The sequence below is a fragment of the Palaemon carinicauda genome, chromosome 42 (genome assembly GCF_036898095.1).
Source record: "Palaemon carinicauda isolate YSFRI2023 chromosome 42, ASM3689809v2, whole genome shotgun sequence".
NCBI classification, from domain to species: domain Eukaryota; kingdom Metazoa; phylum Arthropoda; class Malacostraca; order Decapoda; family Palaemonidae; genus Palaemon; species Palaemon carinicauda.
In genome coordinates this window covers 32,691,516-32,709,015 of record NC_090766.1, presented here as the reverse complement: position 1 = coordinate 32,709,015, position 17,500 = coordinate 32,691,516, and the positions used below count along the sequence as shown (strand labels likewise).

The window sequence follows — 17,500 nt, the reverse complement described above, 5'->3', positions numbered from 1 at the left end:
ATGTGTTAGAATCGGAAATGAAGTGAGTGATTGGTTTCCGGTGAGAGTGGGGCTGAGACAGGGATGTGTGATGTCGCCGTGGTTGTTTAACTTGTATGTTGATGGAGTGGTGAGAGAAGTGAATGCTCGAGTGCTGGTAGACGAGAATGACCATGAATGGGAGGTAAATCAGTTGTTTGCGGATGATACTGTACTGGTTGCAGACACAGAAGAGAAGCTTGACCGACTAGTGACAGAATTTGGAAGGGTGTGTGAGAGAAGGAAGTTGAGAGTTAATGTGGGTAAGAGTAAGGTTATGAGATGTACGAGAATGGAAGGTGGTGCAAGGCTGAATGTCATGTTGAATGGAAAATTACTTGAGGAGGTGGATCAGTTTAAGTACTTGGGGTCTGTGGTTGCAGCAAATGGTGGAGTGGAAGCAGATGTACGTCAGAGAGTGAATGAAGGTTGCAAAGTGTTGGGGGCAGTTAAGGGAGTAGTAAAAAATAGAGGGTTGGACATGAATGTACAGAGAGTTCTATATGAGAAAGTGATTGTACCAACTGTGATGTATGGATCGGAGTTGTGGGGTATGAAAGTGATAGAGAGACAGAAATTGAATGTGTTTGAGATGAAGTGTCTAAGGAGTATGGCTGGTGTATCTCGAGTAGGGTGTCCGGACAATTCGGTCCCGGACAATTCGGTACTAGGAAAATTCGGTACCGGGACAATTCGGTCCCAATTGATTCTTATAATATGGAAAAAACAGTATTTTACCAATTTTTTTCATTTCTAAAATTCCTATCAGTTCTACGCATTACTTTTAACAGAAATTTTTTGCTTTTGTTAGTATAGATATAAAAATAGTCTAATTGATTTATCCTTGCGTGTGCGATAAATAATAGAAAAAAAATACTTTTTTAGTTTCTTTATTATATAGAAAATAAAACAGTAAAAACCATACATTTTTTATGTTAAAAGTATGTATATAAAGATAAAATAGTAAAAACTATACATTTCTTGTCGTTAAAAGTATATAAAAAAATTTAAACTTTAATATTATGAGCGATTGCTTTAATGAACTGCATTCTTTCAGCTTGATTATATTTCTGTACTAGATGAATGATACGCTTGTCACAATCCCTGTACTTTTTTTTTTTACTGGTTCATCCCCGTTTCGCATCATTTGTAATTTGGTTTTTGCCAAACTCTCTTCTCTTTTGAGTGCTTCAATCAATTTCCAAATATTCGGATGCATACTGGAGAGACTTGCTATAAATGTGCTGTGAAAACCTTCCAAATTATTAATTGTACGCGATTCTCAGTTCAAACATTGGTGAAGAACATTCCAAAATTCTATTGAAAATTTTGGATCAAGTCTGCTCCTTCTGGTACCTCTTCCTCTCACTGGTCCTATATATGAATTTTCAAAATAAGAGACAATAGGTTGAGGGATATCATCATCATCAACCAATTCATCAAAGGCATCCGCAACTTGATTTACAGGTAAAAATGCTAAGGCAATAAAACATCTCAATTTAAGACTGAATATGTCATCTTCGTGGTAACGTACCTTAAAACCTTCAGCTACAACATGTCTATAAACATTTTGTCCTAAATGAAATAAGCAAAAGGAAATATTTGTTCCTGGAAACGTATTTGAAAATGCGTTTTCCGCAGCTTTTTCGAAGTCTATTATCATATCTTCTGGCCCCTCGTTATTCACTAATTCTTTCACTTTATGGAAAAGGCGCTCATACGTATTTTGAGACTTATCAGGTAAGAGGGCAAATAATCTTGGAGCAGTGAAGTTCTTAATTTGTATATGCAAGACATATAATTAGAAAAATATAACAGGACAGCTCTTAAAGGTTCCATCTCCTGCCCAATTCGCACATTATCTCAAATCTTGAAGAGCGTCATTAGTAGAGAAAATTAAAATGCGTTTAACGTCGTCGATGCCTCTGTCATACTGCAAAAATATAGAGCCATTCTTGATAACACCAAGCTCTTGTGATATTTGAAATCCATTAATTATTTGCGGTATCGGTGGATAATTAGCCTGATCACCTCTCCATCGTCTCATATTTCGACTAATATGAGCTAGTTTCGTCACATCAGTAAGTGCGCACTCGTTTAAATTTCCTAGTTCTTCTGTTAGAATTGAACGAGAAGGTGTTTGACTTGTGATCGTCCTTTCCTTGATATTTGCAGTAGCAACTTTTGCACTCACTTCAGCTGCAGTTGTGCTATGATTATGTTTTCCAATATACTTGACCGCATGAAAATTAACATCTGAGTGAAGCCGTGCTTTGCAAGATCGCCTTTCACAACGCCAATATATCTTCGTACCATCAGCATTTTCTTTATGTTTTTGGTACGCGTAGTTTTCCTTATCAACTAATTTAGTTTTTCCCATTTCCGACTGTATGCAGTTGCAAGACTCTATTGTGTGAATGATGGGGTGAAACTAGACTAAAAAGTCTGGAATAAAGAAACTAATAAAGTCGTTTTGTTTATATTTTTTTTTCTTAAACTAAGGGAATAACCAAACTAATCGTTTAGTAACAAAGTAGTTAGGTGGATTGTTTATGCTATTTGTAAACAACTAACTAGTGAATACCCAAACTAAGTAGTTAGGTATTTAGGTAATATCATATATAAATAGTTCATAATATGTAATATAGAAATATCATATTTTTCTGATTTAGACATTTTAAAAAATGACAAGCCTGGTACCGAATTGCCCTGGTACCGAATTGTCCTAGCACCGAATTGTCCGGGACCGAACTGTCCGGGACCGAATTGTCCGGGACCGAATTGTCTGGGACCGAATTGTCCTAGCACCCTCGAGTAGATAGGGTTACGAATGAAGTGGTGAGGGTGAGAACGGGTGTAAGAAATGAGTTAGCAGCTAGAGTGGATATGAATGTGTTGAGGTGGTTTGGCCATGTTGAGAGAATGAAAAATGGCTGTCTGCTAAAGAAGGTGATGAATGCAAGAGTTGATGGGAGAAGTACAAGAGGAAGGCCAAGGTTTGGGTGGATGGATGGAGTGAAGAAAGGTCTGGGTGATAGGAGGATAGATGTGAGAGAGGCAAGAGAGCGTGATAGAAATAGGAATGAATGGCAAGCGATTGTGACGCAGTTCCGGAAGGCCCTGTTGCTTCCTCCGGTGCCTTAGATGACCGGGGAGGTAGCAGCAGTAGGAGATTCAGCATTATGTAGCTTCATCTGTGGTGGATAACGGGGGAGGTTGGGCTGTGGCACCCTAGCAGTACCAGCTGAACTCGGTTGAGTCCCTTGTCAGGCTGGGAGGAACGTAGAGAGTAGAGGTCCCCTTTTTGTTTTGTTTCATTTGTTGCTGTCGGCTACCCCCAAAATTGGGGAAAGTGCCTTGGTATATGTATGTATGTATGTATATCAGGATACGAAAAAGACAGCTAAATTCAATTTAAAAAAAAACATAGAGATAAAAGTTGGTACTTTCCTGTTAATGCCCCACCACTAATTTTTGATATAACCCCAATACTATTTTCCAGGTTACCCAACCCAACCTAACCTAAACTAACCTAACCTAACCTAACCTAAAGAATAGTATTGGGATTATATCGGAAATTAGTGGTGCAGGCAAAAACAGGAAAGTCCCTAAAAGTTGATAAGCAAACTCTATATGTGATGTAACTTATCATAGGCCAAAACAGCTAACAACCAAAAATCGTATTCTCTCAGGAAATGATAATCTGCACATCCTCACATCAAACGGCCCTTCAACGCTGAGAGTTGAAGCCGAGAACTTCTTGGGAGAGAAACGCTGGGCTGAGTGGAGCTTCTTCGGAGTCGCTGACGAAGCGCATAAGTAAGTACTAAGTCATCCTAGTTACTTTACTTACTTTACTCGAAGAGCTGGTGTCCTGGTCCTATCACATAGAGTTGTGGTGGCCTGTTGATAATGTCCTTGTCTGGTTTGAACTCGTTAGTTCCTTTGGTCACTACAACTTCCTTGTGAGCTATAGGTCTACCTGCTGAATCATCAGCAGCCATTGCCTGGCCTTCGTCTTGGGCGCTCATCATATGTACAGTATATATAGTCAGTCTCTAGGGCATTGTCCTGCTTGTTAGGGCAATGTCTCTGTCCCTTGCCTCTGCCTTTCATAAGCGTCCTTTAAAACCTACTACAAAGATTACCTTTTATCATTTTTAATACTCTCATTACAAATAGATTAATCATTTATATTAAATCTTATAAATCCTGCGATTACTTAATTATGTCCATAGATATAAAGATTACCAAGTTATGTTCAATAAGCCATTGACACATTGTCACTAATACCATTCTAAAAACAAATTTCATATCAATGAAGGTATGAAAGTTTGATCAAAATCATCCTGATTCTATATTTATTCCAATAAAGATAAAAAGAGCTCTTTTTATGTAACACTCCTTTTAATGAGGTTACCGGAACTGATCTCGTTATTAAAACATTTATTTCAAGCCATTTCTACTTTGTAATTATGTGGGTTTTTTTTTTCTGCTGAAATCATAAGCATTGAAATTACTTTACAAAAACAAGCGATCGGGTCGATATTTGTCGCTGAAGAATCTGGGCATTTTGAGAAAGTTGGTGACCTTATGGTGCTTAAAATTCTGTCTTAAAGGGATTTCAATGCCTAACAGGTCTATTTTATGGTAAAATTAGTTCTATCTCCCTTTCTGAGTGGAGATATCTTACTTTCTGTGTGAGGATGCTTCCCTTTCTGAGTGGAGATACCTCCCTTTTTGAGTGAGGATATAATCCTTTCTGAGTGGGGATATCTCCCTGTCTGAGTGGGGATACCTCTCTTTCTGAGTGGAGATGCTTCCCGTTCTGAGTGGGGATACCACCCTTCTGAGTGGAGATGCCTCCCTTTCTGAGTGGGGATACCACCCTTTCTGAGTGGGGATACCTCTCTTTCTGAGTGGAGATGCTTCCCTTTTTTGAGTGAGGATATAACCCTTTCTGAGTGGGGATACCTCCCTTTCTGAGTGGGATACCTCCCTTTCTGATTGGGGATACCTCTCTTTTTGAGTGGAGATAACTCCCTTGCTGAATGGGGATACCTTCCCTTCTGAGTTAGAATGCATCCCTTTCTGAGTGGGGATACCACTCTTTCTGAGTGGGGATACCTGTCTTTCTGGTGGAGATACTTCGCTTTCTGAGAGGGGATACCTCTCTTTTTGAATGGAAATAACTCCCTTGCTGAGTGGGGATACTTCCTTTTCTGACTGGTAATACCTTAACGTGGTAAAAGGGTTTGTGTACCGCCATAATCAGCAAACTGTGAAGCAGTGCTATTCACGGCCACACATACTGATCTCGTTTGCTGTGAGTGATCAGACTAAAGTCAACCACCATCACCAATCTGCAGTGGCCAACGTTGTGATGAAAATTGGCCAAACCACAGAAATGAATAAAGACATGTCTAAGACCATTTTTGTGCAGTGGACTAGGAACTGCTGAATTTGTTGTTGTTATTGTTATTGTTGTTGTTCACCCAGATCCAAGAAGTATAAGAAAATTGTCCTAAACGTAAAGGAAATGGAGGGAAATATTTGATTTTAGACTATTGTTTCTGCACCTATTAGATTAAACGCTTTCATATAACAACTGTTTGAATACGAAAGAGTTGTTTGATAGTTCTTCATTTTTTCTCTCCAAATGATATAACCTTCTAATAGCCCACCCTTTTTATTCTTTCAGGTATCAGGTGACATTTGACCAATATACCAACAGCAGTACTTTAGGTGACAGTCTCATAAGTAATAACGGAAGTTTCTTCACAACATTCGATAGCGACAATGATGAGCAAACAGGTAATTTATTCTTTCTTAAAGAAATGCGGAAATGTTTTAGAGCTCATTTGATTATGGTTTTAATAATTTTTGGTATTAGAAATGAACAATGACTCGGAGAAATATGCCACAAGAATAAGCAAAATTGAGATTTTTAGGAAAACTGGAAAGTTTAGTTTAAATTCTTGTTGGTATTTCTAAATTAAGAAAGGTTAGTTTTTTTTCAATATGAAGAACTATATTTATTCATCGATTTTGGTCATAATTATGGCGAACTGTAGAAAGACCCATAGCAAGAAGAATATGAAAACAACATCATTGATTTATAGTTCTGTATGAAAGTTTACTAGGTTTTATTGAGTAGAATTACAATTGATCGTTTCTAAAGTATGGGTGATGTAGAGTCTTCTGTAATATGGAGGTTTGAGTAGTTTTTCTTGATGTTATAAATTGATTAAACAGAAAATAACAAACTCCAAAGATTCCCAACCTCAGAATATTTCCGAATAGTCTAGCAAAGGCAAACATAGCCGAGATAATTTCTTAATTCAGTATAGGTCCAACTCTGCTCATAACCATCTCGGCCCATTCAATGTAACCAACTCGGCTCATCGCCTGTACCAAGTCGGCCCATTTGTGATAGCCAAGTCAGCCTGTTGCCTGTGCGAACTCAGCCCATTTTTGACATGTTAGATCAGATCAGATGAAATCGCCCAGTATAGCTTTTGCAACAGCACTGGTAGTGAACCGAGTTGGTAGTTGCAATGGGCCAACTTGGCAATGAGACGAGTTGGATTACATCCATTACTGGACAGGCATGTGTTACAGCAGTGAAGGAATCAACTTGTATCTCTCATGTTACCTCAATAGATAAATCAACTTGTCTAGTCTTGTAGCCATTTTGAGAATTTGGAGATGGGTAATGGGAATATCACTGCTTAAAAGGTTGGAAAATGATGAAATAAGATGAGAAGAATAGCAGGCGTAGTGAAGATTACAGAGGTTAAAAGAGTGTCACGACTAAGATGGTTTGGGCACGTGTTGAGAATGGATGGTGGGGAGGGAGTGTGGAGGGCTTGGGAGGAACCTGCTAGGAAGAGAAGATCGAGAAGGAGGCAGAGAATTAGATGGCGAGATAAGGTGAAGGATGACATGTAGATAAGAGGATGCCTTTAATAGAAAGCATTTGGGAGGGCGCATGAGGCAACCGACCCCTTAATGTAAAGATAACTGTGAGAAAGAAGTTTGAGTTATAGTCCGGGTAGATGCACTTACATACTTTGAATGCTGTTATCCTGGTCCTTTCACACAAGGAAACCCTGTGTGTTACAAGACCTACAATATTTGCTTTTTATACATAAATCTCCCGTGTTAATAGTCATATTGGGGTCAGACTGAATTTTATAACACAAAAAGTCTTGTGACTCAATATCTGATAGTCTGAATGTCAAGCGACTTGGTAACAAATGAATTCTGCAATCCGTTATCATAAAACACATTCATTCTTCTGCAGACCTGAACTGCGCAGTGGGTTCTCCGCACTCTCTCTGGGGCAAAGGAGGCTGGTGGTACCGCTCCTGCGGGACAGCAAGGCCCACTGCTCCTCTGCAGCACACAGATTACTGGAATTCCGCCTGTTGGAGTATGTTCGACAAACAGGGGGCCAAAGTCACAAGTCTCAAAACCATCTCGATGAAATTCCGACGTCACAATTATCAACTGATTTCTTCTGTGACAGACTGATGCTGAATCGTAGTGAAATTCTTACGTCCCAATTACCAACTAATTTCTTCTGTAACGGAGTGATACTAAATCATAGTGAAATTCTGACGTCAAAATTACCACCTGTCTTTGGCGACAGACTGACACTGAATCGTAGTGACATTGCGATATCACAATTGCCAACTGATTTCTTTTGCAACATTTTGACTATGGGCAAATTGTAGTAAAATTCCGGCATCACAATCCTCAACTGATTTCTTCTGTGACAGACTGATACTGAATCATAGTGAAATTCTGACATCCCAATTACCAAATGACTTCTGCGACAGATTGGTGCTGAATTGTAGTAACGTTGCAATATCACAATCACCAACTGACTTCTGCGACAGATTGATGCTGAATCGTAGTGACATTATGACGTCACAATTACCAACTAACTTCTGCGATAGACTGACGCGGAATCGTTGTGACATTGCGACATCACAATTACTAACTGATTTCTTTTGTGACGGATTGACAATTTTTAAATCGTTGTAAAATTCCGACATCACAATTACCAACTGATTTCTTCTGTGACAGACTGGCCCTGAATCATAGTGAAATTCTGACGTCACAATTACCAACTGATTTCTTCTGTGACAGACTGATACTGAATCATAGTGAAATTCTGACGTTCCAGTTACCAACTGATTACTTCTGTGACAGACTGATGCTGAACAATAGTGAAATTCTGATGTCACAATTACCAATTGACTTCTGTGATAGACTGACGCTGAATCATAGTGACATTGCGACGTCACAATTACTAACTGATTTCTTTTGCGACAGATTGCGATGAATGAATCATAGTGAAATTCTGACGTCCCAATTACCAACTGATTTGGTCTGTGACAGATTGAAGCTGAGTTGTAGAGAAATTCTGACGTCACAATTACCAACTAACGTCTGCGACAGGCTGACGCTGAATCGTAGTGAAATTCTGACGTCACAATTACCAACTGATTTACGCGACAGACTGACGCTGAATCATAGTGAAATTCTGACGTCACAACTACCAACTGTCTTCTGTGACAGGCTGACGCTGAATCGTAGTGACATTGCAACGTCACACTTACCAACTGACTTCTGCGACAGGACTGATGCTGAATCGTAGTGACATTGCAACGCCACAAATACCAACTGACTTCTGCGACAGGACTGATGCTGAATCGTAGTGACATTGCAACGTCACACTTACCAACTGACTTCTGCGACAGGACTGATGCTGAATCGTAGTGAAATTCTGACGTCACAATTACCAACTGATTTCTTCTGTGACAGAGTGATACTGAATCATAGTGAAATTCTAACGTTCCAGTTACCAACTGATTTCTTCTGTGACAGACTGATACTGAATCATATTGAAATTCTAACGTTCCAGTTACGAACTGATTACTTTTGTGATAGACTGATGCTGAACCATAGTGAAATTCTGATGTCACAATTACCAATTGACTTCTGTGATAGACTGACGCTAAATCGTAGTGACATTGCGACGTCACAATAACTAACTGATTTCTTTTGCGACAGATTGCGATGGATGAATCATAGTGAAATTCTGACGTCCCAATTACCAACTGATTTCGTCTGTGACTGATTGACGCTGAGTCGTAGAGAAATTCTGACGACACAATTACCAATTGACTTCTGCAACAGGCTGACGCTCAATCGTAGTGAAATTTTGAAGTCACAATTACCAACTGATTTATGCGACAGACTGACCCTGAATCATAGAGAAATTCTGACGTCACAGCTACCAACTGTCTTCTGTGACAGACTGACGCTGAATCATAGTGAAATTCTTTCACAATTACCAACTGACTTCTGCGACAGACTTACGCTGAATCGTAGTGACATTGCAACGTCGCACTTACCAACTGACTTTTGCGACAGGACTGATGCTGAATCGTAGTGACATTGCAACTTCACAATTACCAACTGACTTCTGCGACAGACTGACGCTGATTTGTAGTGAAATTCTGTCACAATTACCAACTGACTTCTGCGACAGACTGACGCCGAATCATAGAGACATTGCGACTTCACAATTACCGACTGATACTGAATCGTAGAGAAATTCTGACGACACAATTACCAACTGACTTTGGCGACAGACTGACGCTGAATCGTAGTGAAATTCTGACGTCACAATTACCTGCTGATTTCTTCTGTGACAGACTGATACTGAATCATAGTGACATTGCATTGACACAATTACCAACTGACTTCTGCAAGAGACTGATGCTGAACCATAGTGAAATTCTGATGTCACATTTACCAATTGACTTCTATGATAGACTAACACTGAATCGTAGTGACATTGCGACGTCACAATTACTAACTGATTTCTTTTGCGACAGATTGCGATGGATGAATCATAGTGAAATTCTGACGTCCCAATTACCAACTGATTTCGTCTGTGACAGATTGACGCTGAGTCGTAGAGAAATTCTGACGACACAATTACCAATTGACTTCTGCAACAGGCTGACGCTCAATCGTAGTGAAATTTTGAAGTCACAATTACCAACTGATTTATGCGACAGACTGACCCTGAATCATAGTGAAATTCTGACGTCACAGCTACCAACTGTCTTCTGTGACAGACTGACGCTGAATCATAGTGAAATTCTTTCACAATTACCAACTGACTTCTGCGACAGACTTACGCTGAATCGTAGTGACATTGCAACGTCGCACTTACCAACTGACTTCTGCGACAGGACTGATGCTGAATCGTAGTGACATTGCAACGTCACAATTACCAACTGACTTCTGCGACAGACTGACGCTGATTTGTAGTGAAATTCTGTCACAATTACCAACTGACTTCTGCGACAGACTGACGCCGAATCATAGAGACGTTGTGACTTCACAATTACCGGCTGATACTGAATCGTAGAGAAATTCTGACGACACAATTACCAACTGACTTTGGCGACAGACTGACGCTGACTCGTAGTGAAATTCTGACGTCACAATTACCTGCTGATTTCTTCTGTGACAGACTGATACTGAATCATAGTGACATTGCATTGACACAATTACCAACTGACTTCTGCAAGAGACTGATGCTGAACCATAGTGAAATTCTGTCCCAATTACCAACTGACTTCTGCGACAGACTAACGCTGAATCGTAGTGCCATTGCGACATCACAATTACTAACTGATTTCTTTTGTGATCGATTGACGATGGATGAATTGTAGTAAAATTTCGACGTCACAATTACCAACTGATTTCTTCTGTGACAAACTGGCGCTGAATCATAGTGAAATTCTGACGTCACAATTACCAACTGATTTCTTCTGTGACAGAATGATGCTTGAATCATAGTGAAATTCTGACGTCACAATTACCAACTGATTTCTTCTGTGACAGACTGATACTGAATCATAGTGAAATTCTAACGTTCCAGTTACCAACTGATTACTTCTGTGACAGACTGATACTGAATCATAGTGAAATTCTAACGTTCCAGTTACCAACTGATTACTTCTGTGACAGACTGATGCTGAACCATAGTGAAATTCTGATGTCACATTTACCAATTGACTTCTATGATAGACTAACACTGAATCGTAGTGACATTGCGACGTCACAATTACTAACTGATTTCTTTTGCGACAGATTGCGATGGATGAATCATAGTGAAATTCTGACGTCCCAATTACCAACTGATTTCGTCTGTGACAGATTGACGCTGAGTCGTAGAGAAATTCTGACGACACAATTACCAATTGACTTCTGCAACAGGCTGATGCTCAATCGTAGTGAAATTTTGAAGTCACAATTACCAACTGATTTATGCGACAGACTGACCCTGAATCATAGTGAAATTCTGACGTCACAGCTACCAACTGTCTTCTGTGACAGACTGACGCTGAATCATAGTGAAATTCTTTCACAATTACCAACTGACTTCTGCGACAGACTTACGCTGAATCGTAGTGACATTGCAACGTCGCACTTACCAACTGACTTCTGCGACAGGACTGATGCTGAATCGTAGTGACATTGCAACTTCACAATTACCAACTGACTTCTGCAACAGACTGACGCTGATTTGTAGTGAAATTCTGTCACAATTACCAACTGACTTCTGCGACAGACTGACGCCGAATCATAGAGACATTGTGACTTCACAATTACCGACTGATACTGAATCGTAGAGAAATTCTGACGACACAATTACCAACTGACTTTGGCGACAGACTGACGCTGAATCGTAGTGAAATTCTGACGTCACAATTACCTGCTGATTTCTTCTGTGACAGACTGATACTGATTCATAGTGACATTGCATTGACAAAATTACCAACTGAATTCTGCAAGAGACTGATGCTGAACCATAGTGAAATTCTGTCCCAATTACCAACTGACTTCTGCGACAGACTAACGCTGAATCGTAGTGACATTGCGACATCACAATTACTAACTGATTTCTTTTGTGATCGATTGACGATGGAGGAATTGTAGTAAAATTCCGACGTCACAATTACCAACTGATTTCTTCTGTGACAAACTGGCGCTGAATCATAGTGAAATTCTGACGTCACAATTACCAACTGATTTCTTCTGTGACAGACTGATACTGAATCATAGTGAAATTCTGACATCCCAATTACCAACTGATTTCTTCTGTGACAGAATGATGCTTGAATCATAGTGAAATTCTGAAGTCACAATTACCAACTGATTACTTCTGTGACAGACTGATACTGAATCATAGTGAAATTCTAACGTTCCAGTTACCAACTGATTACTTCTGTGACAGACTGATGCTGAACCATAGTGAAATTCTGATGTCACATTTACCAATTGACTTCTATGATAGACTAACACTGAATTGTAGTGACATTGCGACGTCACAATTACTAACTGATTTCTTTTGCGACAGATTGCGATGGATGAATCATAGTGAAATTCTGACGTCCCAATTACCAACTGATTTCGTCTGTGACAGATTGACGCTGAGTCGTAGAGAAATTCTGACGACACAATTACCAACTGATTTCTGTGACAGGCTGACGCTGAATCGTAGTGAAATTCTGACTTCACAATTACCAACTGATTTACGCAACAGACTAACGCTGAATCATAGTGAAATTCTGACGTCACAACTACCAACTGTCTTCTGTAACAGACTGACGCTGAATCGTAGTGAAATTCTGTCACAATTACCAACTGACTTCTGCGACACACTGACGCTGAATTGTAGTGACATTGCAACGTCACACTTACCAACTGACTTCTGCGACAGGACTGATGCTGAATCGTAGTGACATTGCAACGCCACAAATACCAACTGACTTCTGCGACAGACTGACGCTGAATTGTAGTGAAATTCTGTCACAATTACCAACTGACTTCTGCAACAGACTGACGCCGAATCGTAGTGACATTGTGACATTACAATTACCGACTGATGCTGAATCATAGAGAAATTCTGACAACACAATTACCAACTGACTTCTGCGACAGACTGACTCTGAATCGTAGTGACATTGCAACGTCACAATTACCAACTGACTTCTGCGACAGACTGACGCTGAATTGTAGTGAATTTCTATCACAATTACCAAATGACTTCTGCGACAGACTAACGCTGAATCGTAGTGACATTGTGACATCACAATTACTAACTGATTTCTTTTGTGATGGATTGACGATGGATGAATTGTAGTAAAATTCCGACGTCACAATTACCAACTGATTTCTTCTGTGACAGACTGGCGCTGAATCATAGTGAAATTCTGACGTCACTATTACCAACTGATTTCTTCTGTGACAGACTGATACTGAATCATAATGAAATTCTGACGTCACAATTACCAACTGATTTCTTCTGTGACAGAATGATGCTTGAATCATAGTGAAATTCTGACGTCACAATTACCAATTGACATCTGCGACAGACTGACGCTGAATCGTAGTGACATTGCGATATCACAATTACCAACTGATTTATTTTGTGATGGATGAATCGTAGTAAAATCCTGGCGTCACAAATACCAACTGATTTCTTCTGTGACAGACGGACGCTGTATCATTTTGTTTCAGCTTATTTTTTTTCTCAATTTTTTAAAATCTATTTACTTCACCTATGTTTATTTTTACCAATAAAGTCTTGCAGTTTTATGTTCATGGTTTGCTGTGCTTTAATTTTATTGTATGATATGCAAATTCATTTTCACGTCCACAACTTTTTCAGCTGCTTGTATAGCTAAAAAATATTTAAAAACACCAGATATGAATGGTTTTCTACAGAATATTCCCAAAAAATAAGATATACAGAAAATTTTATTCTTGAAATTTATATTTAATTTTAGAAATCCTCACTAATATAAATAAGACCTCACACCTTTCAATGTGTTTTTTTTTTCAATGTTATATTTCCAAATGAGCTTAAACTATGCCAAACTATATACATTCCAAGATGCTTGTTTTACTATCAGTAGCACCATTTAGACAAGGTAGTTTAACCCTCTTCAGTTTTCTAAAATTGCTGGAAAATGTCTTCACGAGTACATGGGAATTAGATATGGGATTCCAGGCAGTATTGTATACCTCAGTGGAGAAGTAACTGGTTACGTCCGAGATAGCTTTAGCTTTGGAATTAAAGATTATCTATCTCAGTGCAGGACACAGGCTCCTTCTGGTAAGATTGAACTTAGCAGCGTCTTATTATTATTATTATTATTATTATTATTATTATTTTTATTATTATTATTATTACCACCTTTGTCAGAAGGTTAGATTTTGATAAGCGTGTATTTATTTATTTATGTTTGCATGTTTGTTTGTTTGTTTGTGATTCGTACAACTCAAAATCTATTTGACCAAATCTCATGAAATTTAGTGGGATGATTTGCCATGATCCAAGGACAATTTTATGAAATTTTGGTAGTGATTGGGTCAAAGGTCACGGTAACGAAAAGGTCAAAAACATGTTTTTGCTATTATTGTGGTAAATATTTACCCAATTTGCATGAAACTAGTTCCAAAATGTGCATAATTCAATTGCCTATCTTGAGATTTGAAAGTGATTGGGTCAAAGGTCAAGGTAAAAACCTTCTCTTTACTATATTGTGGTAAATATTTACCCAATTTGCATGAAACTAGTGCCAAAATAGGCATAATTCAATTGCCTATCTTGAAATTTGAAAGTGATTGGGTCAAAGGTCAAGGTCTAAACCTTTAATTTACTATATTGTGGTAAATATTTACCCAATTTGCATGAAACTAGTGCCAAAATAGGCATAATTCAATTGCCTATCTTGTGATTTGAAAGTGATTGGGTCAAAGGTCAAGGTCTAAACCTTTAATTTACTATATTGTGGTAAATATTTACCCAATTTGCATGAAACTAGTGCCAAAATAGGCATAATTCAATTGCCTATCTTGTGATTTGAAAGTGATTGGGTCAAAGGTCAAGGTAAAAACCTTCTATTTACTATATTGTGGTAAATATTTACCCAATTTGCATGAAACTAGTGCCAAAATAGGCATAATTCAATTGCCAATCTTGTGATTTGAAAGTGATTGGGTCAAAGGTCAAGGTCTAAACCTTTAATTTACTATATTGTGGTAAATATTTACCCAATTTGCATGAAACTAGTGCCAAAATAGGCATAATTCAATTGCCTATCTTGAAATTTGAAAGTGATTGGGTCAAAGGTCAAGGTCTAAACCTTTAATTTACTATATTGTGGTAAATATTTACCCAATTTGCATGAAACTAGTGCCAAAATAGGCATAATTCAATTGCCAATCTTGTGATTTGAAAGTGATTGGGTCAAAGGTCAAGGTCTAAACCTTTAATTTACTATATTGTGGTAAATATTTACCCAATTTGCATGAAACTAGTGCCAAAATAGGCATAATTCAATTGCCTATCTTGAAATTTGAAAGTGATTGGGTCAAAGGTCAAGGTAAAAACCTTCTCTTTACTATATTGTGGTAAATATTTACCCAATTTGCATGAAACTAGTGCCAAAATAGGCATAATTCAATTGCCTATCTTGTGATTTGAAAGTGATTGGGTCAAAGGTCAAGTTCAAGGTCAAAAACTAATTTTTCTGTATTGCAGTCAATTTTTGTTCGATTAACATGAAACTACTACTACAATATGCGTGATTCAATTGCCCGTCTTGTGATACACAACATGATCTGCTATATGATGGTCAAATTTCATGAAATTAGGTGGGGTTATTGGCCATGATCCAAGGACAATTTGGTTAGATTTTGGGAGTAATTTGGTCAAAGATCAAGGTCAAGGTTACTGTAACGACCTCTTTGGCCGTAATACAGGTTCTTTATACTTCAATAATCACAGGGATCATAGGCAGTAAGAAAGTACACAAGGAATGAGGAATGTGGAAACAAACACCAGAATAAAATAAACAATATTTAATTATAAAATACACCTAATACTAAATCAGCCTTGTGAGAAAACTTAACAGTAAATATGCGCAATAACAATAACGGGCTCACAAGGATACCTAAAACTTAAGGCTGACCTTAACAAAGCAAGGAAAGGACATAACATGCCAAAGGCTCAAATAATAATAATACGGACCCAATAATGAAAAACCACTAACCTATAATTATAAGATTGAAGGAAGACTAAAGAAAATAAAGACAGGAAAACCTTAAATCTCCTACCTAACCGTGGTGGCACTAAACTTAAAACTAATTCAAATAGATATTCTGAGGGGCAATAAATACCCAATACTGACAACTCAGTATAACATTATATATATGTATATATATATATGTATATATATGTATATATTTATATATGTATATATTTATTTATATGTATATATTTATTTATATTTATATATCTATTTATTTATATATTATTATTATTATTATTATTATTATTATTATTAGCAAGATGCTATAAGCCCAGGGGCTCCAAGAGGGAAGAATAGCTCAGTGAGGAAAGGAAATAAGGAAATAAATAAACGATATGAAAAAAAAAACGATATATATGATTAATAATTAAATACGCAAATCATCGCGTACAACGAAGTGCACAGGAGTTCACGGAGTCTCTTCAACCTCCCAGCAGCTATGCGGGGGAGCCCACAAATTGTCCAGGTCCACCCAGGGGTCGAGATCAATTCCGAGGGACAACACAGGGATAATCACCTCTTACCTGGCAATTGCCTCCCTACGAGCCTCCTCACGAGCCCTTAGCTCTCCTGGACAAGCAACTAAAGACAGACAGGACAGTGGTTGGCGTAACGCCTCCAATGTGGTAGGACAGCGACGACCACGTCATACGCCAAATCCTCCGGCGGGAATCAGGAGTACAGGCGTCGCAAGTGACGATAACCTAAGATCTCACATCTGTGATCAAACTCCATAATGCACATAAGCCGTAGATGGCTCAGCACATTTACGGAAAACCCCTTCTAAGGGAGGACCGTCTAGTATTCCTCCAAAAAGGCGTAAGATAAATCTCCAGAAGGCTGCCAACAAAAGAGCGTACGTCGAAAAGCTTATAGAGTCCCGAACTCTCTTAGGCCAGCCTCCACTCACTGCACGACAGTTCCATTCCAACTCGAAAACAAAATAAAAACAATCGTTAACACGATAGTTAGGCAATTCACAATAAGAGGAGGAATCACTGGGCTAAACCACTGAACGTTACGTTCACGTAAAAAAATACAGCTGCTGAACTGAATATAATAGAACACTTAAAACTAAAGTACAAGACTGATTTAAGAAAATAAACAAGCAATAAATTACGCTAATTTGACAGTAACGAAAAGGTCAAATGCATCTTTTCCTATAGTGTGGTAAATTTTTACCCGATTTTTATGAAACTAGCTAAAAATGTGCATAATTCAATTGCCTTTCTTATGATGCGGCGTTGGTGAAGGTATGCGCTCTACCGAGTGCCTGTTCTAGTTAT

At 38.4% G+C, this 17,500-nt stretch overlaps 1 protein-coding gene across 3 annotated transcripts in view; it reads left to right on the top strand.

Moving 5' to 3' along the window:
• LOC137632968 (techylectin-5B-like) overlaps positions 1-11,764 on the top strand; it is a 229,172-nt gene extending 217,408 nt beyond the window's left edge. For all 3 annotated transcript variants that reach the window (XM_068365103.1, XM_068365101.1, XM_068365102.1), the window contains exons 7-9: positions 3,711-3,837; positions 5,720-5,832; positions 7,325-11,764. In XM_068365103.1, the coding sequence (XP_068221204.1) occupies positions 3,711-3,837; positions 5,720-5,832; positions 7,325-7,554 (470 nt within the window). In that variant the 3' untranslated portion in view covers positions 7,555-11,764. The remainder of the gene's footprint in view (positions 1-3,710; positions 3,838-5,719; positions 5,833-7,324) is intronic.
• The last annotated feature ends 5,736 nt before the right edge of the window (positions 11,765-17,500 follow it).